Below are 21,621 nucleotides of genomic sequence, written 5' to 3' on the forward strand. Positions count from 1 at the left end.
CAGAGAGTTGCACCTCCAGCCCCCAGCTTAGCTGCTGCCCCTCCGGCTGGGGAGGTGGTGAAAGCTTAGGGCCTTCTCCCTGGAAAATGTGTGCTGTTTTGCAGTCACTTGCTAGGAAGCATTTTCTGTAGATACTGCCTGAGAGCCCCTGGAAGGCTTTCGAAGTCTCTCATTATAAAAACTATTTATGGCTTCCCTGGTGGCGCAGTGGTTGAGAGTCCGCCTGCTGATGCAGGGGACACGGGTTCGTGCCCCAGTCTGGGAAGATCCCACATGCCGTGGAGCGGCTGGGCCCGTGAGCCATGGCCGCTGAGCCTGCGCGTCCGGAGCCTGTGCTCCGCAACGGGAGAGGCCACAACAGTGAGAGGCCCGCATACCGCAAAACAAACAAACCAACCAACAAACAAAAAACTATTTAGTTCTCTTCACTTTGACCCTGGAGGCCTAGGATGCAGAGTGTATTGAGATACAGACGTGATGGAGAAAACAGAGGGCCAAGGGGGTTGTGAGGGAAGAGGGTGGGCCTCACGGCCATGAGGCTCCTGCCCATCCACCCAGGCCCTCAGGAGAAGGGCTGTGAGCTGTGATTACCTAGGGGGTGGGGCACAGCCAGCCTGGGACACAGAGTAGCACAGCGGCCAACGTGGGGATCTCTGGGAAGAATTTAGCACTTGTATTTATAAACCTAAGTGTGTGGGGTTTTGCATTTCATAGTGACAGCCTGTGAGATTTTTGAAATTCCCTCTGAAGTGTGTCTTGATGCTGGGGAAAAAGAAACTTGTGAACAAGTCTATCTACCGTCAGTGAAGCGAGTTGGAACCTTCTTTTTTGGCTTCTTGCAGGACAGCATCAGCTTGCTGCTGGAGGCCGTGAGGACCAGAAATGAGGAGCTCGCCCAGACGTGGAAGAAGTCTGAGCAGTGGGCCACCATCGAGCAGCTCTGCAGTAAGTGTCTTACCCTCCCGCAGTCCCCATTGCCAGGGCCCAAACTCCTGCCCTTCAGGGCTCCAGTACTTCTTCCCGGGCCCTGGACACCTGACCCCAGATGCCTTCTGACAGCGTCGTGGGCAGTGGAACAAGCAGACCTCTGCTGGGGCCCACAGATGTTTTCATCACTATAACATATGCGTAAAGGCCACAGATTTTGGGTATACAGTTCCATGGATTTTTGTACACGTACATAGCAGATACGCTATTCTTCAAGCATCTTAGGAGCCGTTTGAAAGTCATTGTTTTAGATGAACAGAAACTTCACACTCACCTAAGTGCTGAGTGCGGAGACCTTCTGGACTCCTCAGGCTTTTCTTTTCCCCTTTCCCATCAGTTCTCAGAGCATTCTTGGTGGATAAGGAGGAAAAGAGTTAGAGAATAGAGTTCGGGGATCTTGTGTCTCCCGGGTGAGCGCCTCTGTCAATCAGCCTTGGGAGCTGAGGGCGGTGACCATGGCGGCCCTTTTCCCTGTGGCTTTAAGTACTGTAACGCCCCCTGAAGACAACAATGAAAGTACATATAAAAAAGTGTTTAAATATTTTCTCAATCTAATGGGCTGATACTTGAGCCAAAATTAGCCAGGAAACCCTCAGTGGAACCCAAGCCACAGGGAGTCCAGCAGGGTTCTTATTTTCTCTCGACACTAAGTACCTAGAAGCTCAGGGGTTGAGGAGCTTTGGTATTCATTGTGTCGTTCTTCTTCTTAATTTTTCTTTTTATACGATTCTTACAACCAAACAGTAAAAGGGCTGAATGTGCCGTGTACTCTTCTTGCCCTCACGTTCTGAAACAGAGGACCCATTGTTCCCACCAAATTCCCTACAGCGAAGCCCACGGCCTTGTGTCCTTGGGTGGACAGTGGTGAGGTGCCGGCCAGAATCTCAGCACCTGGTCCAGCTCTCCCACGTACTGGGCTCTCCAGGCCCCTGGTGTTATTCTTCAAATGCTTCACACGCAGACATTGAGTGCAGCAGCTTTAGTAGTTTGAGTGCAGCAGCTTTAGTAGTTTGGAGCCCTCTCTCTCAGCCCAGAAAGTGCACACAGGGAAGCCGGGACAGGGGGTGGGTTAGCTAAGAGGTTATCCTGGACAAGCATTGGCCCAGTTGGGGGAAAGGAAAACTAGATCAGGAAAGGTTTCAGTCTAAGCATTTGGCTTGCTTTTGCCAACCCCATTAGACACTAATGAAAAACTAGCGACCCCATAGGAGCTGGGTCCCATTGGCTTCATGCCTCATACTTAGGGTGGGAAGAAACCCAAGCCCGAGTCAGGTGTCAGTCCTCCGGCAGCAGGGTGACACTGTCTGGACCTGCTGCCTGCAGCCTCTGTTGGGAGAGCGCCTGGTGTTCACCGACACTCACTTTGCTAAAAAAGTGCTACGTGATTGTCAAATGCTGTCAACAGATACACTACTCGTGGAATTCCAGTCACTGCATAGGGTTGGTAACACAAATTAGCAATAGAGTACCCTTTACAGATGCAGAGTCACAGAACACGAGAGATCTCGGGACATAGTCAGTGGAAGCCACGTAAGAGCTCTTTGCTGAAAACTAACACTGCCAGAAGAAGAGCTAAGCAAATGGAAAAGAAATCCCACTGTCTGGACTGGAAGACAAGATATTTTTAACATGTCAGTTTTCCCTAAATTGATCAGTACAATCTCAGTCAAAATCCCTGTAGACAGGGCTTCCCTGGTGGCGCAGTGCTTGAGAGTCTGCCTGCCGATGCAGGGGACACGGGTTCGTGCCCCGGTCCAGGAAGATCCCACGTGCCGCGGAGCGGCTGGGCCCATGAGCCATGGCCACTGAGCCTGCGTGTCCGGAGCCTGTGCTCCGCAACGGGAGAGGCCACAACAGTGAGAGGCCCGCGTACCGCAAAAAAAAACCCACAACAAACAAACAAAAATTGGTCAGGACTTCCCTGGTGGTACAGTGGTTAAGAATCTGCCTGCCAATGCAGGGGACACAGGTTTGAGCCCTGGTCCGGGAAGATCCCACATGCTGCAGAGCAGCTAAGCCCATGCGCCACAACCACTGAGCCTGCGCTCTAGAGCCCACAAGCCACAACTACTGAGCCCAAGTGCCACAACTACTGCAGCCCACACGCCTAGAGCCCATACTCTGCAACAAGAAAAGCCACCGCTGTGAGAAGCCCACACACCGCAACGAAGAGTAGTCCCCGCTCGCCGCAACTAGAGAAAGCCTGTGCGCAGCAACAAAGACCCAGTGCAGCCATAAATAAATAAATTTATTTAAAAAAAAAAAGATTGGTCAGTTGGACTTTATCAGAATGAAACACTCATTAAGAGACACTGTCAAAAACTTGAAAAGGCAAGGAACAGACTGGGAGAAGATATTCCACAGAAGATGTTCCATAAAAAGAATTACAGTGATGGTCACCATCAGTCATCAGAAGAATGAAAATTAAACGAGGTACCATTACACGTCTTGAGGGTGGCTGAGATGGAAACACTGGCCGCATCGCGTGCTCACGAGCTCCCAGAGCAACTGGAGCTCTCGCACGCCCAGTGAGGATGACCCAGCGAGCCCACTGCTACCCAAGAGACATGCAAACACAGATCCACACCAAGATTTGTTTAAGAATATTCATGGCAGCTTTGTTCACAATGGCTCAAACCTGGCAATGACCCAACTGTCCATCAGGAGGGGGATAGATAACTAGGGATGGTGTTCACACCGAGCTCTCCTGCTCAGAAGTGAGAAGGAAGGAACCACTGACGCAGCAAGCAGGGAGGGCGGGCAGGTGCATGAGTGGCCACAGCTGACAGCTTTCCGCTCTGCAGACAGCACCTTTACTTATCGGTGTTCTGTGTTTGAGCAGGGGACCCACGGTAGGGGCTCTCAAGCCGCATCTGTCCGCGCCTGCAGCAGTTGCTTTTAGAGTCCACTCCTACCCTGATAAGCAGCTGTGCAGAGCTCTCAGATCGGGTGGGACAGCTTCCCAGTGCAGCAATGATGCACACTGCTTCTCCTCCTGCCCCACAGGCACAGTCGGCGTGCAGCTCCCAGGCCTCCACGAGTACGGAGCCGTCGGGGGCTCTGCACACACCACCTCGGCCGCCATGTGGGCTTGTCAGCACTGCACCTTCATGAACCAGCCAGGCACCGGCCACTGCGAGATGTGCAGCCTCCCCAGGACCTAGGGCTCCCGGGCCCTGCTGCCCGGACTGGGCCCACCCTAGCCCTCTCTGAAGCCAGGATTGTTGCAGCCATGCCCCACCGCAGGCAGCGCTGAAGGCGAGGCGGGGGCGGCTGCCCTGGGGGTCTCTGACCCATGAAGCTTCTCAGCACCAGGCTTCCCTGGAGGGAGGGAGCCAGGCTGGTGCTCTGTGGGCTGAAACCAGTCTCTTGGTGGAGGCACCGTATGGCCCCATCCGGATGCCCTGCAGCAGCTCCCACTGTGGTAGAAGGACTAGGTGCCTCTAAACCATCACCTGGAATTGAGGGGGTGGGAGGGCTTGCTGGCACCATCCAGCTTTCTTTTTTCCTTCCTTTGGATGCTTTTGGTTCCTGCCCCTCCCATGTTTTTGGTTGGGAGCTCTTGGTGACCTCTGTACCCCCTTGCTCTGGGGCAGACCCTGCCTGTGAGGGCCACCTCTTCCCCTTCCAGTAGCCATCGTGTGGTGGAACTGCGTGGCCACGGGCTCGCTGGTCTCCTGTCCGCTTGGTCTGCAGGTGAATCTGCTGCCCGCCCTTTCCTGCTCTCACCCAGCGTCCAGGGGGGATTTTAAAGTCTGCTTTGGTTGTAATAACAGTTATCAGTAATTCCTGCGAAGAAGACTTTTATTTATTTTTTTTTTAAGATAAAAACTGCATAAAAGGAGAGAGACTAGTTTCCACCTTCGTCCCTCCTTCAGTGAGTCCCTGGAGGTGTGTGCAGCCTGGGTGGGTGGACGGGGGACCCACAGTCAGGTCTCCTCACAAATGAACCTCAGTGCCTGAGACTTTCCTGCCAAGCCACACGGCTGGGACAGGTGCAGACCCAGGTAGTCCGAGCAGGAACCTCGTGCTGGCTCCCACTGAGCAGGCACCCTCTCCGGGGGGCCAGCACTGCTGACCTGGCCTGCATGGGGTGAGCTGGGTGGCCCAGGCAGGGCTGGAAGCTCTGGTCCCCTTCACCCCACACACCATTCCTTCCTGTTGCCCTGCCCGGGCCCTGGCCTCTGACACGGTGATGTGGCCCCAGTACAGGCCAGGCCACAGTACAGCAGCTGTGGGGCTGCTGCGGGGACATTGGAAAGTAGGTACTGTGCTGAAGTATGGGTCCAGGCTATCCCAGGACAAAGGTTGTGGTCAGACTTTGCATGTGCTCTGGGGTCCCTGCGTTTCCTCTCTGGTTGGGCTCCGGTCTGGCCTTTCCCTGGGAGCCATGGACATCCTGATGCCTCTTTGCCTTAACAAGAGCCGTATCTCTGAGCTGCACTGCACCCACCCGTGGGAGAGGCTGACCCAGACACAGGCTGCTTGGGGACTTCATGTCTCTGTCCTAGAGCAGGAGGCAAGCCTGTGTGACCCTCCCTCGCCCTTGGCCTGTGAACAGAGAGCACTTGGGCATGTGTTCACCTGTGGCAAGGGCTGTGCCTGGCACTCCAGGTCCACCTGGCGTGGGACACCAAGTGGCCGGTGGGGTTGGGTCTGGCTACAGCGGATCTGTTCTGGGGGGCAGAAGGTGCAGGGCCCCCTGTTTGCCCAGTTCCTCTGTGGCCACCTGCCAGCAAGCTGGGAGGACCATCTGGCCCACGTCATCTGCTCCGTTGATCAGATGCGAGTCTGCAGGGGAAGCAGGAGGGCGCTGACCTCAGGCCTCGCGGCCCCGCTGCTCCTCCTGTACTTGCTCTGGTCTTCATCTACTGAGCTAACTTCCTTTTCTCTTTGACCAGTGTCCTGCTCACCCTGAAGTTCTGGCATCTGCATAGTTCATTTCCTTTTATCTTTTAGCTAAAGAAGAAGTGTTGTGATTTCTCTGCTTCTGGTTTTGAGTCACTCTTTGTTCAGTAATGCACTTTATTTTGTCCAAAGAGAGTCGGGGGTCAACATAAGGAGTGGGGGTGCCCTGCCAGCAGGCTCGGGCCCAGGCAGCTTAGCCATCTCCTCCTGCATAGGGGAGGGGCCCCCAGCTCCACCTTCATCCTACCTGCCCTTGTGTGGACATACCCTCTCGTGCCACCAGGCACCAGGCACCGTAGCTCAGCGAGGGGGGACCAGGTGCCAGACCAACCAGTCTGCTCCCGGTGCTCCCACTTGGGGCTTGCAGGTGTGTGTCGGTTGGGTTTGCAGTAGCGTTGCCTGGACTCCAGCCCTGCAGTTGAACCAATAAAAGCACCTGAAGCGACCGCCAGCGCCGTTTGTCCTTCCTGGGCCCCAAGGCCTCTCCCTGCCCAGAGCCTTGACTTGCCTACCTTGTCAGGCGACTTGATGACTTTCCCCTCCACACATCACTGTTCTCTGCTGACATGTTTAGAGTATTGAAGGGTAGAGACCCACTCCTCCTGCCCAGGCTCCTCGGCCCTGTGCTCCCAGCGTAACGTCCACTGGAGGAGGAGAGCCTGGCCTCCCTCCATGCCTTTTCTGCACCTTTTCTGCCTGTCAGCCATGTGGCTGCTCCTGGCCTCTGCGTGGTGGGTGAGGTGCACTCCGCCAGGCAGCAGGTGAAGGATAGTGCCCAGAATCCCCCAGACTTGCACAGATGCAAGGGGAGCAAGGCCTGGAGGGGACACTTGTTGAGTGACAGCCAGGGGGCGCTCCCCCTGATGTTCAGGTACCAGCCTTCACACGCACCTTACCACCCGTTCTGTCCTTTGGCCACTGGCTCACTGCTTCCTGAACAAGTATATAAGAAACACTGCCCACTGATGTCCAAGGGGCCCTGGGGAGAGGCAGGCCCAGCCTAGCTTCTGGACTGTGGTGGGTGGGCCCTCAGCACCTGGCTCCAGTCCTGTCCCTGAGCTTGCCTACTTTTACCAGCAGTGTCCTGCCCTCTCTGTGGCTCAGGCTGCTGACCTTGTTGGTTCTGTGAAGTGATGAGGTTCTGGAACGTCATCCCTCCCCCTGAAATCAAGCAAGTGGAGTGTACTGCTTGGAAATAGAACTCAGGGTCCTGCCACCCCCTTTCCTGGCATGTTCAACATGTTGGCAGGCTGTGCTGCCTAAAAGTGCCTGGCACAGCCTGCAGCTTCCCTGCACATGCTGTGTCCTGTCCCTCCCCACCCCTAATGCCGTCTGGAGGTAGTTTGTCCTTGGGAAGATGTAGCCCCCACGTGTGGCATAGAGACCACTGACTGTCCACAGCACGCTCTGCTGTCTCACAGGCCTCCTGCCACAGGCCTTCCATGTACACCCACATGAGGGGCCTCTCACTCCACATCACCCCTGAGCTGGCTAAGCCCTTTGCTCTGTAACCTCCGGGGGGATCAGCGTTCAGGGCCCCCTCGCTGTTTAGATAGACTGTTGATGGTCATAAATCCTTGTATCACAGAGTGTGGGTCTTGCCTGGACTTGGGGCCAGGAGCCTGCTAGCCCCCCTGAGCAGAAGGGAGTGGGACAGGAGTGACCAACTTTACAGTGCCTGGCCAGTCAGGGCTGAACCTGGCAGGTGAGGCCTGGCCAGCTAAGCCCACCTCCCAGATGCACTTCCCCACGCGGTCATTTTCTCTAGGACAATCCCGGTGTAGTGCCCTTGGTGTCGGGAAACAGTCTGGGCGGGCCAGGTTGGGAATTGGTGCGAGCACGTGGCCACAGGACTGGTGGTCAGAAGACCAGCCAAGAACACTTGTGCACTCAGGTTGAGGGGGTCGGGGGTGGAGGTGGGATTCAGAGTGGTGTGTCTCTTGAAAGGAGCATGTCCTCACTTCTAGTTCCAAAGGCCACGTGGGAGCTGGTCTCAAGAGGGCAAAGGACAGACTGCAAGTGCCATACTGATGCTGGCTCCAACCCAGAAACACTGGAACAGTAGCGGTCCACTGCCCTGGGGGTTGAACACCAACCTCAACAAGGGGAATTAGAACTTTTGCTACTGGTTCTTCATTTTGGCAGGTACACCAGCCTTGGTGAGGTCAGCTGAACTCAAGCCCAGAAAACACTTGGCAGCTGGGCTCCTTCAACTTGCCCTGTCTGGCCACGCCCCTCCAGATGCCTCTTTCATTCATGGGTGTCTGACCTTGGAGACTCTCCCATTGGCTTCTTAAAGGAGAGGGGTGTGATTGACCTGTCTGCAGGCACCTTTCAGGGTCGCTCTGGGTGTCAGTCTCATTCGGAGAACTCTTGGCCCCTCTGATAAGCACCCCTCCCCAGAGCCTTGGAGGACAGGGTTGGGAAGGAGAGGTGTCTTGCCCTGTCTTCACCCTGACCCTCCACGCTGACGGATGGTGAGCTGCGCCCCCTTACCAAGGCCCAGCCAGTCATTTTCTTCATGGTCTTCTGCCCTCAACCCAGAATTCCTCTGGCTTACCCTTTTTCCCCACTGTCCGTTCAGACCAACACACCCACAGACAGTTCGTTCAGGCATGAAAAAAGGGACACTTCTGCCCATGTTAAGCTCAGACGCGGCAGTGTCCTGGGGACGGGGTAGGCGTGGGTGTGGCTCAGCAGCTCAGAGGGAGGAGACTCATCCCTAGACCGAGGGCAGCCCCCGGCTGTGGAAGGGGCAAGACCTGACGCTGCCCGCCCCCTCCTGGAATTCGCAGATCTAACCGCCCCCCAAAACGCTAGAAGGTCCTTTAGGAGCGCACCGTCCGCTCGGAGACGTGTTCTGACGGGCCGCCGTCCTGGGGGAGCCAGTGTACTGGTCCGGGTCCCGGAGCCGGCCCGGCCCTCGGGCGCACGAGGGAAGCGCGACCTCGGGCGGGTCCAATGGAGCCCCGGGGGAGGACGGACGAGTGGAGAGACCAAGGCCCTTGGGCTTCCCGTGTTTGGCTTTAAACACGTTGGCCCTTTGCCAAACCGTTCTGTGTCCACTAGCTTTACCTCAACGGCGTGGCCTTCGGCCCAGGGGCCCGGGCTCCCGCGGGGTCCCCAACACCCGACGCGCAGCCGCCCCGCCCCCAGCTCCGGCCCCGCCCCCGCCTCGCCGCTGTACGGCGGAGCCCGCGCTGCGACCTGGGCGGCCGTAAAGCGCCGCGCCGCGCCCCGCCCCGCCCCCGGCACCGGCGCTGCGAGGCCGAGACCCCTCCGGTGGCCGGGCTCCCTGGCGACCCCACGATGGCCGGCCTCGCGCCGCGGGTCGAATACCTGGCGGGCTTCTGCTGCCCGCTCGGGGGCCTGGCGGCGGGCAAGCCTCGCGTGCTGTGCCACGGGGCGGAGGTCTTCCTGTCCACTGGGAGCGAGCTGGTCTATGTCTACGACCGGGAGGGGCGGCTGCTGATCGTGAGCACCCGGCAGGCCGGGGAGGGGCCAGGGGCCAGGGACCGGGGGAGAGGGCGGGGCGGAGTGGAGCGGGGTTCCTGAGCCCTGGAGGGGGCGGGGCCGGGCGGGAATCCACCGAAGGCCCGGCGTATTTGAGGAGTTTGTACTCCGCCTCTTCTGGGCCCCACGCGCCCGGCCTGACTCTGCGTTCTCCCCGGACGTCCAGGCCGTGTACAAGTTTCCCGGTCAGGTGTGGCACCTGGAGCTCCTGGCCCTTCGCAGGGCGCTCTACGTCCTGTGCGCCCGGAGTGGCATCTATTGCTTGTCTTTGGACCAGGCGAGCAGGTGAGGCATGGTCGCTGGACGGCACTGCTTTGGGCGGGTCCACACTTGCCTCTCCGGGGTTGAGGCGGACATGGCCTCAGATGGGCTTCTCGCTGTCTCTGACTGGTACTTCCCTGCCCTCCTCAAACACTGCCCCTGTGACCTATACGGTCCGCTTACCCCTGGACTGGGTTCAGAATGAACACTCACCAGGCCTCCAAGGTGGGGATGGTGGGCTCAGGGCCAGCTCTGAAGTCTTGGGGGCCCCTGTCCTCAGCGCCTGCCTTCTCTAACAGGCTCCTGCTCACAGAGAATTCTTAGTAAACGGGGTTCAAGCGGCTGAGTCTGCAGCCGGGAGCAGGATGCTGCCCTTTTGGCTTTGATGGGCCTTGGTGGGTCTGGCATGACACACTTATGAGGTGGGTCTCTGTGAACCCTGAGTCAGTGGTTAAAGGAGTTTCACCATCCCGCCCCCGCCACCCCCCAGTACCAGTGCAGAGCCTAGAGCCTAGACTCGGGCACCTATTCACTACTGGTTTAGAAAATAAAAAGATAGCAGGTGTGATTCACAGCTAGGGCCTTGGGGGTCTGACAGTTCTGCACTGATGAGAATTTTCTGTCCAAACCCCATTTCTGGAAGGCTTGGTACATCCTATTATGCACGTGTCCCTGGGCGACTGGTGGGGAGCAAAGCAGTCCGTGGAGCAGGTGGGAGGCACTGTGGCATGCCAGCTGCTCCCTGGTGGCTATAAGTCACTGAAATCGCTCCTTGTACAGACCCCAGGCCCATCATGTCAGTGGCAGGCTGTCACGAAGGGAGCTTGTGAGCACTGTAACTGACATTTGCCTGTGTTCTCAAAGGTCTGTGAGCCGGGATGACAAGGATGACAGGGACGACCAGGACAGTGAGGATGGGCAGGTTGATGAGCTCCCTGCCCCTGTGATCCCCGTGCACCCAGACACCTGTGTGCTCCCCAGTGCCACACTGCATGCCTTCACCGTGCTCGATGACGTGCTCATCACCCTGGCACAGGGCCCCACCCAGTGGAAGATGCAGCTGTTTGAGCGTCCGTGTCCAGGGGAGGACCCTAGACCCGGAGGCCAGATTGGCGAGGTGGAGTTGTCCACCTGCACCCCCCCAGCTGGGAGCCTGGGGGAGCCCACAGCCCCCCGCTTCCTCCCAGTGCTGTGCTGTGCGTCACCACCAGGCTCCAGGGCCCCACATGGCCACCCGTGGGGCTCTGGGGGCGTCACGCTGGAGGGGGCCCTCTTTGGGCTACTCTTCGGATCTGATGCCTCCCTCCTGGAGTCGCCCGTGATCCTCTGCGGTCTCCCCGATGGCCAGCTCTGCTGTGTGGTCCTCAAGACCCTGGTCACCTCCAGGTCTGCCCCTGGTGATCCGAAGGCCCTTGTCAAGATCCTCCATCACCTGGAAGAGCCTGTCATCTTCATTGGAGCCTTGAGGACAGAGCCGCTGTCCGAGGATGTGGAGGACGCGTACTGTGACTGCCTGGTGGCACTCGGTCACCATGGCCGGACACTGGCCATCAAGGCCAGCTGGGACGAGGCAGGGCATCTGGTGCCAGAGCTGCGGGAGTACAGCCTCCCGGGGCCTGTGCTCTGTGCGGCCCGCGGCAGGGGCGGCCATGTGTACCACAGCACCCCCTCGGACCTCTGTGTAGTGGACCTGGCTCAGGAGGGCTCCCCCTGGGACCTCACGCAGCGTGACAGGGCCCCAGGAGGCCTGCCCTCTGTGCTGTGTCCAGCCAGCTTGAGTGTCTGCAGCGTCGTCACCCTCTCTGTGTCATCTAGGGCGCCTGAAGGTACGAGCCACTTCTGAAAGCTAAAAACCAAAGCCATGGGGTGGGTGGAGCCTCCGCTCTGATGTCTCCTCCCTGTGAACTGGCCGTCCTCCTCTATCTGCCTCATTCCTGTTCTCCGTAAAACTGCCCGGGCAGGCCTACCCTCCCCTGGCATAGCCTCGTGGTTGATGCTCCTTGTCTTGGGGTCCTGTGTGGGTTTAGGGGCGGGGGCTGTGCCACTCTGCCTGGGTAGGGTCTGCACCTGAGTGACCCTGGGCAAGAGCATCTTCCCATGGCCAGTAGTGCAATGGAAATTCAAATCGGTTCAGGTCAAACCTTTATGTTTTTTTTGAAACTCACTTATCATGTGGCCTCCAGCGAGTCCACCCTGCACCAAAGGCAGGGGGCATCGCCAAGCTCGGATGTGTGTGTTCTCCTCAGACAGAACTGGAGGGGGTTTCAGCCATGTTTGCCCAATGTTAAGGGGGAGGGATAAGAGCCCCCCTCCCCCTAGTGCATATTCCCCTTAAGATAGCCCAAGAATGCATTGTAAGGCCTACCGTGGACCATACTCGATACGAAAGAAATGCTTTCGAAGTGAAAAGACTGCTGTCTCTCCCACAGGGAAAGAGAGACACATGTGGCAGGGAATGGGGGAGCCACACCTCTGGGCGGGTCTCAGGGCCTAGTGGTACTGGACTTGGAGAACCAGCAGGTCACAGGAGATGGAGCCTGTTTCCCGGGGAGCTCCCTGGTAGGCCAGGAGTGGGAAAGGAGACAGAAAGATGTCGAGGAGAGGCGGCAGGCTTCCAGAAAGGCCCCAGTGAGAGGCGACTGGCCAGTGGAGGAGGCCTGGGGCCTGTGTAGCACCTCCTTCTCTTAGGAAATCTCAGAGCAGCTTTGCTGGGGGTTGGGGGGCTGTTGAGGCGGGGAGGCACCCAGCTGATTTGATGGCCCTTGTCTGGCCCCTTTTAGCCCTGTCCATGTATAAGGTGACGCCTCTGCTGTGCTGACACCCCGTCCCAGGGAGGGCCCTTCACAGCATATGCCCGGCCCAGGACACACCCCAGGCTCTTCGGGGATGTCTCCAGAACCCTCTTTTCCTCACCTGGGCGCAGGTGTTCTGCCAACACTTATCTGAGTCCTGGGAACTGCCGCATGTTCCCAGCAGCGTGCCTCTCCCTGCCTGTTGACCAGGCCCCACGTGTGTCCACCTGCAGGGGGTGCTGAGCTCCTGGCCCTGTCTGCCAAAGGCCGGCTGATGACCTGCAGCCTGGACCCGCACTCTGAGACGCCTCACCCCACCAGAGTGACCTCGGCGAATGCTGGCCAAAAAATTAAGGAGTTGCTGTCTGGAATTGGCACTGTCTCTGAGAGGTGACCAGTGGGCTGAGGCTCGGGCAGAGGCTGGCATGGTGTCCACGGAAGGCGGTGTCCCGGGTGGTGGCACTGGTCCGGGAGAGGCCTGTTACTTTGCCTCTGGCCCCCGCGATAGCCCCAGCCGTTGTGTTGCCTGGCCAAAGGCGGCACTAAAGGCCAGCTGTGGGCGCCAAGCCCCTGTGTTTTAGGGTCATTTCTAGGGTGCCTGCCATCCTTTGGGATGTCACGGTGGCACCGCAGAGGAGCAAAGGAGCCGACTTGGAACACGTTGGGGAGCACGGTGGGGGTGGCCAGCCCCACCGTGGGCACCCCTGGCTCAGTGGCCCTGAAGGGGGTGAAGCCTCCATGAGCCCGGTGGGTGAGGCCAGGCTGCCAAGTACAGGCTGCCCCAGCTCCATCCTCTGCTGCTGGAGAAGGAGGTTGGGTCAGATGATTGCATGGGCAGGACAGGAGCCCCTGAGGTGGGGGCTCTTCACCTGATGCTCGAGGAAGAACGAGGTCTGGGCCCTCTCTCAGCAGCCATGTCTGTTTCCAGAGTGTCTTCTCTGAAGAAGGCGGTTGACCAGCGGGACAAGGCCCTGACCTGCCTCAACGAAGCCATGAACGTGAGCTGCGCCCTGCTGTCGAGCCGGGAGGGTCCTAGGCCCATCTCCTGCACCATCACCACCTCCTGGAGCCGCCTGCAGCTGCAGGACACGCTGACAGCTACCTGCCTGCTGGAGAACAGCAGTGGCTTCAGCCTGGACCGGGGCTGGGCCCTGTGCATCCAGGTGCTCCGCAGCTCCCAGGCCTTAGACCTGGACTCGGCTGCCTCGGCCATCACCTACACCATCCCCGTGGACCAGCTCGGCCCTGGCGGTCAGCGTGAGGTGACGCTGCCTCTGGGCCCGGGAGAGGACGGTGTGCTGGACCTGCCCGTGACCGTGTCCTGCGCACTCTTCTACAGCCTCAGGGAGGTCGTGGGTGGGGCCCTTGCCCTCACAGACCCTTTCAAGGACCCCCCTTCGAATGAATGCACCCCTGACGTCCTGCCTGAGCAGGAGGGCGTGTGCCTGCCCCTGAGTGAGCACACAGTGGACATGCTGCAGGGCCTGCGCTTCCCCGGCCTGGCTGCACCCCACACGCAGGCCCTGGGCCCACTCAGCCCTGCCAGAGACCCCATCCACACCTTCCTGGCAACTTGCCGCAGGCCAGTCAGCCAGCCGGCAGGACCAGCGTCCCTGCGGGCCAAGTACTTGCCCCCGTCAGTGGCCACCATCAAGGTGTCGGCAGAGCTGCTCAGGGCCGCCTTAGGGGACAGTCACGCAGGTTGGTGGCACCAGCTGGCTTCGCTGAGGCCTGGGGCCCTTCCTCCCTCTCCCAGGATCTGATCAGCCTCACAGCCGCACCTCTCTCCTCCAGGTGTGTCCCTGTGTTGTGCCACCCTGCAGTGGCTCCTTGCCGAGAATGCCGCCGTGGACGTCGTGAGGGCCCAAGCACTGTCCTCTGTCCAGGGAGTGGCCCCAGATGGCACTGATGTCCACCTCATCGTCCGCGAGGCAAGCAGGGGTCAGCTGTCCTGCCTGTGGGGAAATTGGCCTCGACAGCAGCAGTTCTGAGTAGGGTCCCTGGGTTGCTTGAGAGGAATCAGATTCTGGGGCCCACCCTCCAGAGGATTCCGACGCATCCGAGTTCGAGAGGCAGGCTGTGATGGGGTGGCCTTCGTGGGGCCAGGGGCAGCGTCGGCTCCCAGCCAGGTCTCCATGAGTACTGCCCTGTCCAGCGCTCTCCACGCGTGGCCCCTGCCCTGCGTACTGCTGGAGTTCACAGCCAGCCCGAGCAGGTCGCTCACTTGTACCCCCAGGGGCAGCACGAGCGACTCCAGACTCCAGGCCACTAAACCCCTAGACCACCAGGGTGCCGGGCCCCATCACAGACGCCCCATGTGCAGGGGCCGCTGAGACACCAAGGTGGAGCTCAGTCCTCTAGCCCCGTTCCTCGCACAAACCTTCCTTCCCGAGACCCTCCTGGCAGCCTCAGGGTCATGTCCAGCAGACCCTTGTGCTGCAGTGTTGGAGGCTCTGGCGGAGCATCCTGTGTGGCCGGGCACACCTTGCTGAGGATGGTGGGTGGAGGCTGCCCACTGGACAGCCCTTTCAGGTCAGGCCAAGACTAGGCAGTGTCAAGGTCGGGTGTCCCTGGGGCCTGGTGGTGGTTCTGCAGGTGGCGGAGAGGGGTGGGTGCCCCAGTGCATCCTACGATTCCAGAAGGAAGAGCTGCCAGAGACAGTGTCCTTCCTAAGGTTCCTAGGCCCCTGGGGTCTTGCCTTGTGTCCTGGCTCTCGCCCATCTTTGCCAGATTCCATCTTTGGCTGGAGGGCACTGGGCTGACCTCACTTGCCCAGCCCCCTCCCTGTTTTCACACCTGCAACCCAGACCCTGCTGTCTAGTGCCTCAAGATGCACAGGGTGGGCCATGGGTGGGTCTGGGCGTGGGCTGTCCGTGGTGGTGCAGCCACAGCAGGCACTTTTTCTGGAGTGAGTGCCACGGATCTGGATGCTGAGGGAAGAGGGGTCTTCCTGGACAGATATTCCAAAGGAGCAGCTTTGCTGTTGCTTGGCTAGCTGGGTCTTCAGGTGAAAATTCATGTTGAGTGTGGAGATCCAGCCCCGGGAGCCCCCTGAGCTTTGCCCACAGTGGGATGTAGAGGGCAAGCCCAGGCTTCACATGCCCCTGCCAGCTTGGACACTCCCGCCGGCCACGCTGCCCTCGGGCAGGTCAGGGCTCTGGACGGCCAGTGAGGTTCCTTGTGTGTTGCAGGTGGCCGTGACCGACCTGTGCCCAGCAGGGCCCATCCAGGCCATGGAGATCCAGGTGGAGAGCTCCTCTCTGGCCAACATGTGCAGGGCACACCACGCCATCGTTGGGCGTTTGCAGGTCTGTCGGTCATCATGGGCTTGTTTGGGAAATCTCTGTGGGGTGGTGGGGACACAGGACCCTGGTGGTCTGTGGCTTCCTGCCTGGGGTTGCAGGTAAGCTGTGGGCGGTTGGGAGGTAGGTGGGGGACTTGCTTCTCACCCTCCTGGCAGTAGCACCCAGTGGCCTGTGAGCACACGTGGTTAAAGGGAGACAGTCCACTGGAGACCAGCGTGAGATTTCTTCTACACTTGCCTAGAGAAGCCAGGCTCGGGCCCCGGGACCAGGTGTCTGCTCGTCTGGGCCTCCACGTCTTTGCCAAGAAAGCGGGAGTTGGCAGCCAGCCCCTCCCATACACACAGCCCCAGGGGCCCTTCCTGCCGCTTCACTGCCATGCGCGGCTACTGGGGCTGCAACCCCAGGATCTGAGGGGAGGTCTTTGTGTTCCGGAGGGAAGCCTGTCAGCTGGTGCCCTTGGCAGGCTGGGTACAGGATCAGGTGGCCCATCTCCTGCCTGTTCTGAGTGTGTGCAGCCTCGGCTGCGCAGAGGGGTCCGAGGTGGCAGCTATCAACTGATTCCCACGCTTTTCCTTAAACATGGACTCTGTGTCAGCCTCACCTGGGAACTTGGTGCACGTCCCTAGGCCCCACCCCAGACCCCAAGAGTCGGAGAACCTGCAGTCCAAGCTCCGCCAGGGATCCGAGGCTGCTGTTGTAGACCTACCAGTGCACCCAGGCGAGCCTGGGGGCCAAGCCATGACCAGAGGTCTCCCTCAGGCACTACTGTGACAGCCCTGCTGTGGCACATCCATGGCCTCATGCCTGGGCTCAGGAGTCCCCCGTCCCCAGAGCAGAGCTCCCACGCCTGCATTTCTCTCCCCCAGAGGGCGCCCCGTGTTGCTCTTGCCGGACCTGAAACAAGCAGGGCTGTCTCCAGACCCACTGAGCTTGGCAGTTGAGAGGTGGACAGTTAGTGAGAAGCCGGGGGAGGAGCGTACCGACCAGACTTCCAGCAAGAAGGGGAGTTAGTGTCCTGGGGCTGCCGGAACAAAGTGCCGCAGACGGGACACAGTGCGTTCACTTTGGAGACAGGGATCCAGGTGTCCGCGGGGTGGTTCCTTCTGAGGCCTCTCTTCTGGGCGCATGGATGGCCGACTCCCCGCTGTGTCCTCACGTGGTCATCCCTCTGCATATCCGTGTACTGATCTTTTCTTAGAAGGACACCAGTCCTGTGGGATTAAAGCCAACCCACGTGACCTCATTTTAACTTGATTATCTGAGAAGACCCTCTCTCCAAACACAATCACCGGGGGTGCTGGGAGCTGGGGCTTCCAAGTGTGAATTTGGGAGGCATGCTTCAGCCCCCAGTGGAACGCTGGGGACACGTCCTCGATGGGAATCTTCTTGTGGGCTGCAGACCTCTGTCCTCCGTCTGCTGACACTATGCTTGTGTAATGGGAGTATTCTCGTGACAACTGGCGTTCATTCACCTGGCCGCTTGGAGTCTGGGGGGCCTTGTGAGGTGTGCAGCTTCTGCCACTGGCAGCGTCTCCTGCTGCCCCTTGGGGTGTCGGGGTCTCTTCTCAGTGCTCTGCCCCAGAGGCCAGCGGGAGCCTTGCTTCCTGGGTCCGTCCGCAAGCTTGGGTTCAGCCCTGAGAGCCGGCCAGGCTGCCTCCAGAAAGCAGGACGTGAAGCAGCCCTCTCGAGGGCCAAGACAGGAACAGCGGTGCCAAGGCCTGAGGCCAAGGATGGGGAAGGGGTGGCGGTAGGAGGTGGGTAGTGAGGGGAAAGGGCCGACAAGAAAGTTACTTCCAAGTAAATGATCGTCAGGCTGGGGCTAGTGTGCCCTGCTGCCCGAGGTGAAGGTTAACTGGGGGCGAGGCAGGGAGGCCTGATGGATGGCTCGGGGAGGGGGAAGGGCCACCTGGCTCTGCGGGCTGGGGGACAGGTGCCAGGAGCCCCGGGCGCTACCTTGGGACACATGGGAGAAGCACCCTCTCCAGCCTTGTGCCCCTTGTGTCCCCCCAGAGGCTGGTCATGGAGCAGGCTGCCCGGGGCTCCAGCCCGCCTGACCTCCGCCTGCAGTATCTCCACCAGATCCAGACCAACCATGAGGTGAGGTCCTTCAGGGATCCGAGCACTGAACCTTCCACCAGCCTGGGCTCCTCTGGGGACACACAGGCACTGGGGTATTGCCCAGCTTGGCAGGGCCTCCCAGTCCTCACAACCGAGTCGGGTCTGGGCTCCTGTTGCAGGGGTGAGGTGGGGACAGAGTGGACACGGCCACTCCTCCAACCTGTCCCACATTGGCTAGGACACGCCTGTCCCCTGGGGACATGGTCTTCCCTCAGCCCAGCCACGCCTCCTGTCCCGAGGGGTCATCACGTTAAGGCCACAGATGAGTGTTTTTCCTGGGCCACCTACCACAGTCGGAGTAGGATCTGCGCGTGGCGGGTGTCCCCCAGAGGGACCCGCTGACGTGCCCAGTGGGAAGGTGGGGCCCTAGCTGCTGCCGCCCATTCCTTCCTGTAGACGCTGCTGCGGGAGGTGCAGACCCTGCGGGACCGGCTGTGCACGGAGGACGAAGCCAGCTCCTGCGCCACCGCCCAGAGGCTCCTGCAGGTGTACAGGCAGCTCCGCAGCCCCAGCCTCCTCCTGCTGTGATGCCAGGTAGGCCCCACCCCGCCCGGCTCTGTCCCTGCTTCCGGCCCCTCTAACAACTCACAGTACCTTCGTGGTTTTATGGAGAAAACCTGGCTCCTGACCTGGGCGGCACTGTGGGCCTGGTTACAGCTGGGGAAGGTCTGGGATGAGTGCAGCTGGCCCCCCAGATGGCCACCTGGCGCCCCCGGGGTGGGTGTGCTCAGAAGAGGCAGCTCGTTTAGCAGCTGTGTCAGGGTAGCGAGGCGGTCCGTGACCCCGCTGGGCAGGGGCCTGCTCGTCCCCCCGCATCACTGCTTCCTTTCCTCCAGCAGCTGCCACGGCCTCCGCGCTCAGCCTCGACACCGCTGGGCCGCCTCCCACCCAGAACGTCGGGGCTGGATCACGGACATCTCTCCACTCAGAAGCTGGGCCCCAGCCATGGGGTCCGGACTCCAGAGCAGGAGCGTCGTTACTCCAGAGCAGGAGCGTCGTTGCCCTAGCGGCCTGCAGAGGCCGCAGAGACAGGGCTTCTGGGTTGAGCCTCGGGCGGGTGTGTTTTGGTGGTTGTCGCATTCCCACCGTGGTGCCCAGAGCCCAGGGCTACCCCTCTTGGCAGCACCATCCACCCACCCACAGACCTGTTGTCCAGCACTGTCCACACCTGTCCAGCCGCCTCGCTCTGGGTGCCTCGACCCCGCTTCTCTGCAGCCGCTGGGGTTACTGGGTGGGAGGGTGCTCCCTGTGACCAAAGCACAACGACTGTGGGGGAGGGGGCATTCCTGCAGGTGCCCTGTGGCCAAAACAACAACTTGGTGCCTCCGGCCGGGGCCACACCCAGTGCCCAGCACTGTGCATTGTTTCCAAGGGTCCCTGGGGGCAGACAGCAGCCCCAGCGTGGCTCCGGTGCTTTTGGGGAGGGTGTCTCTCCCCCAGACTTCACACGGTGCTTTCCTGCTGTGCGTGCAGGGCCTGCGAGGCACCCTGCCTCAAAAAATGACCCTTTCTGGTGTTCTGCCTTGGCCTTGGCTGTTTTTTAGCCCTCCCCCTTCAGTCTGGTGGCAGCTTTGACCTGGATTCCTGGACACACCCCCAGCTCCAAGCCCCCGACAAGTCTGGTGGCCACTGCACGGCCCAGATGAGCCTTGAACTGACCTCTAGGGGGCCCTCAGGCCAGCAGGAAGCTTCAACACTGGGTTGAAGTGGTCCCTGCAGGGCCGTTCAGGCCATGAGGGTCCCTGCCCAGGAGGACCAAGGCCACCTCCTCGTCACCCTCCATGGAGGGAGAGGGGCTGGTGGGGTGCTCTGAGTTGGGGTCTGGGAGAGTGGCTGATCGCCACATGGACCCAGCACTGAAGGGTTCTTCAGGGTGGGAGGGAGGATGGGGAGGGGGGCCAGCCCACTCAGTACTGTCCTGTTCCTTCTGTCCCTGAGGTTGCTGGGAGCAGTGTGACAGCTGCCTTCTCCAAGGATGAGCAGGCAGTCCACCTCCAGCTTCTGCTGGTCCTTAACGCAGCCTGGAGGGGAGCTGTGGCCCAGCCAGCGAAGGGCCTGCACCCCCTTAGTCCTGTCCCCGGCTGTTTCTGAGGGTCGTCTTTCTGTCACCTCCCTGAGTGCCACGGGGGAGGATGGAGCAGCCAGCCCAGCCCAAAGGGACCCCCAAGCCCTCTTCCCTGCCTCCCCTCTCCAGCCGCTGCCCCAGGCTGTGTGGGTTCCACTCAGCGATTGTCTGAAGCCAAGTACACTGCCAGGCCAAGGTCAGAAAACAGGAGACCCCTCCTTGGCACCCTGTGGATCACCTGAACACTGGTGCCAGCTTCTCTCAGGTCAAGAGTGCCCCGCAGATGGGCCCCCAACCCTCCTGTCCCATAGGCCACCAGGGGGCAGTGCAGACCACAGCTCAGGACAATCACTCGTTCCCTCCGGGGCCCGGCTCCTGTGTCTGGTACTTGCAGGGTCAGTTGGAGCCCACCTTGAAGTGCGTTGGCCCATTTGGCTCCCAGCCCTTCTTCATCCCTAAGGTGAGGGGAGGCCAGCGAGGCGGGGAGTCAGCGAAGGGGGGCCCTGGGGAGAGACTGGGGAGGGGTCCTTGCGTTTCTTCCCCACCCCCAGGATGCCTCACCCCTTCCTGTCCTCCCTGGCCATATGTGTCCCCTCCCCTCTGGAACCAGCTCTGCACCCCTTCCTTGCTGCCCTCCTTTCCCAAAGTGCCTCACTGGCCACACTCACTGGAGGTGGGGCTTCAGGCCCCAGGCAAGGGTGGGGCTGCCCAGGGTGGGGAGATGGGTGTGGGCTGAGGGGAAGGGTCGGTGAGGTCACCTGTGTCTGTGGTCTCCCCCTACTCCAGGCTCTAGACTGTACCCCCAGCCCTCCATCACCCCAGTCCCCAAGGTCCAGGTCAATCCCAGGGGGCATGCCTCCCACCCCACTCCCACCTCCAACGGTCCAAGGTTACCCAGCCCATAAGAGACACTGCCCTGGGGGGGGGTCCTTGGGGACCCAGGGGTTTTGGGTGCCAGCTGGTTTGGGGAAGCACATGGGTGAACCATGGGCCTTGTCCCAGTCATCCACCCTTCCTAGGCTGGGTGGGGCTGGGTGGCAGCAGGCCGGTGCAGAGGCTGAGAAGGGCCCTCTCCCCCATGGCTGACCACACACAGCCCTGTTTGGGACAGGTGGGTGTCACTTTTCCATCAGGTGCTTCCAGGATTCCCTAAGACCCTGCCCTTGGGGAAGGGAGCAGTGATGTGCACTATGGGGACTCCAAAGACCCTCTGACCTACCCGACTTGCTGGGGCCTGGGACCAGGCTCCTTCCAGCTCCCCCAACCCCACCCCGGTCCTGCTGAGTAGAGTGGGGGTCCCCTCTCCCGGGCTTAGGGAGGGGACATGTGCCAAGGAGAGACAATCCCGGGGTGGGTGGGGGGTGCGGACAATAGGAGGCCCGGGACTGGTTGTCCAGGATGGGGTTGTGGGACGTTCAATCGGCTGGACCCTCCTGGACAAGCCCCGACCTTGGATTTTCTGGGCATAAGGGATTGGGGGGGAGGGGGTAGTTGTCCAGCGGCCATCGCAGGAGCCCCAGGGCGGAGGGGCCAGGGGCTGCTCCTGTGCAGCACTCTGAGACCAGCGAGCCTGCAGACCCTCCGCGCACACCCTTCCCCACCCCGAGCGGCGCCACTGACCCGCGAGCCGCTGGTCACAGACACGGTTTAATGGGGGACAGGAGGGCGGCAC

The 21,621-nt window shown here is 60.3% G+C and overlaps 2 protein-coding genes across 4 annotated transcripts in view; both read left to right on the top strand.

The window, feature by feature from the left end:
- The window catches only part of NPLOC4 (NPL4 homolog, ubiquitin recognition factor), a 55,912-nt gene extending 49,571 nt beyond the window's left edge, over positions 1-6,341 (top strand). For all 3 annotated transcript variants that reach the window (XM_079726233.1, XM_079726232.1, XM_079726234.1), the window contains 2 exons: positions 843-945; positions 3,994-6,341. In XM_079726233.1, coding sequence (XP_079582359.1) covers positions 843-945; positions 3,994-4,151 — 261 coding nt within the window. In that variant the 3' untranslated portion in view covers positions 4,152-6,341. The remainder of the gene's footprint in view (positions 1-842; positions 946-3,993) is intronic.
- Positions 6,342-9,204: 2,863 nt separating this feature from the next.
- On the top strand, positions 9,205-19,400 carry FAAP100 (FA core complex associated protein 100; the record flags this gene model as incomplete). The annotated part of the gene is made up of 10 exons (XM_079724603.1): positions 9,205-9,369; positions 9,575-9,693; positions 10,564-11,495; positions 12,695-12,851; positions 13,390-14,162; positions 14,256-14,392; positions 15,653-15,769; positions 17,777-17,863; positions 18,281-18,418; positions 18,724-19,400. The coding sequence occupies 9 exons, from the start codon at positions 9,205-9,207 to the stop codon at positions 18,410-18,412; spliced, it is 2,619 nt and encodes an 872-aa protein (XP_079580729.1). The 3' UTR covers positions 18,413-18,418; positions 18,724-19,400.
- Between the last annotated feature and the right edge of the window lie 2,221 nt (positions 19,401-21,621).

Source organism: Hyperoodon ampullatus (assembly GCF_949752795.1).
Source record: "Hyperoodon ampullatus genome assembly, chromosome: 19".
NCBI lineage: Eukaryota > Metazoa > Chordata > Mammalia > Artiodactyla > Ziphiidae > Hyperoodon > Hyperoodon ampullatus.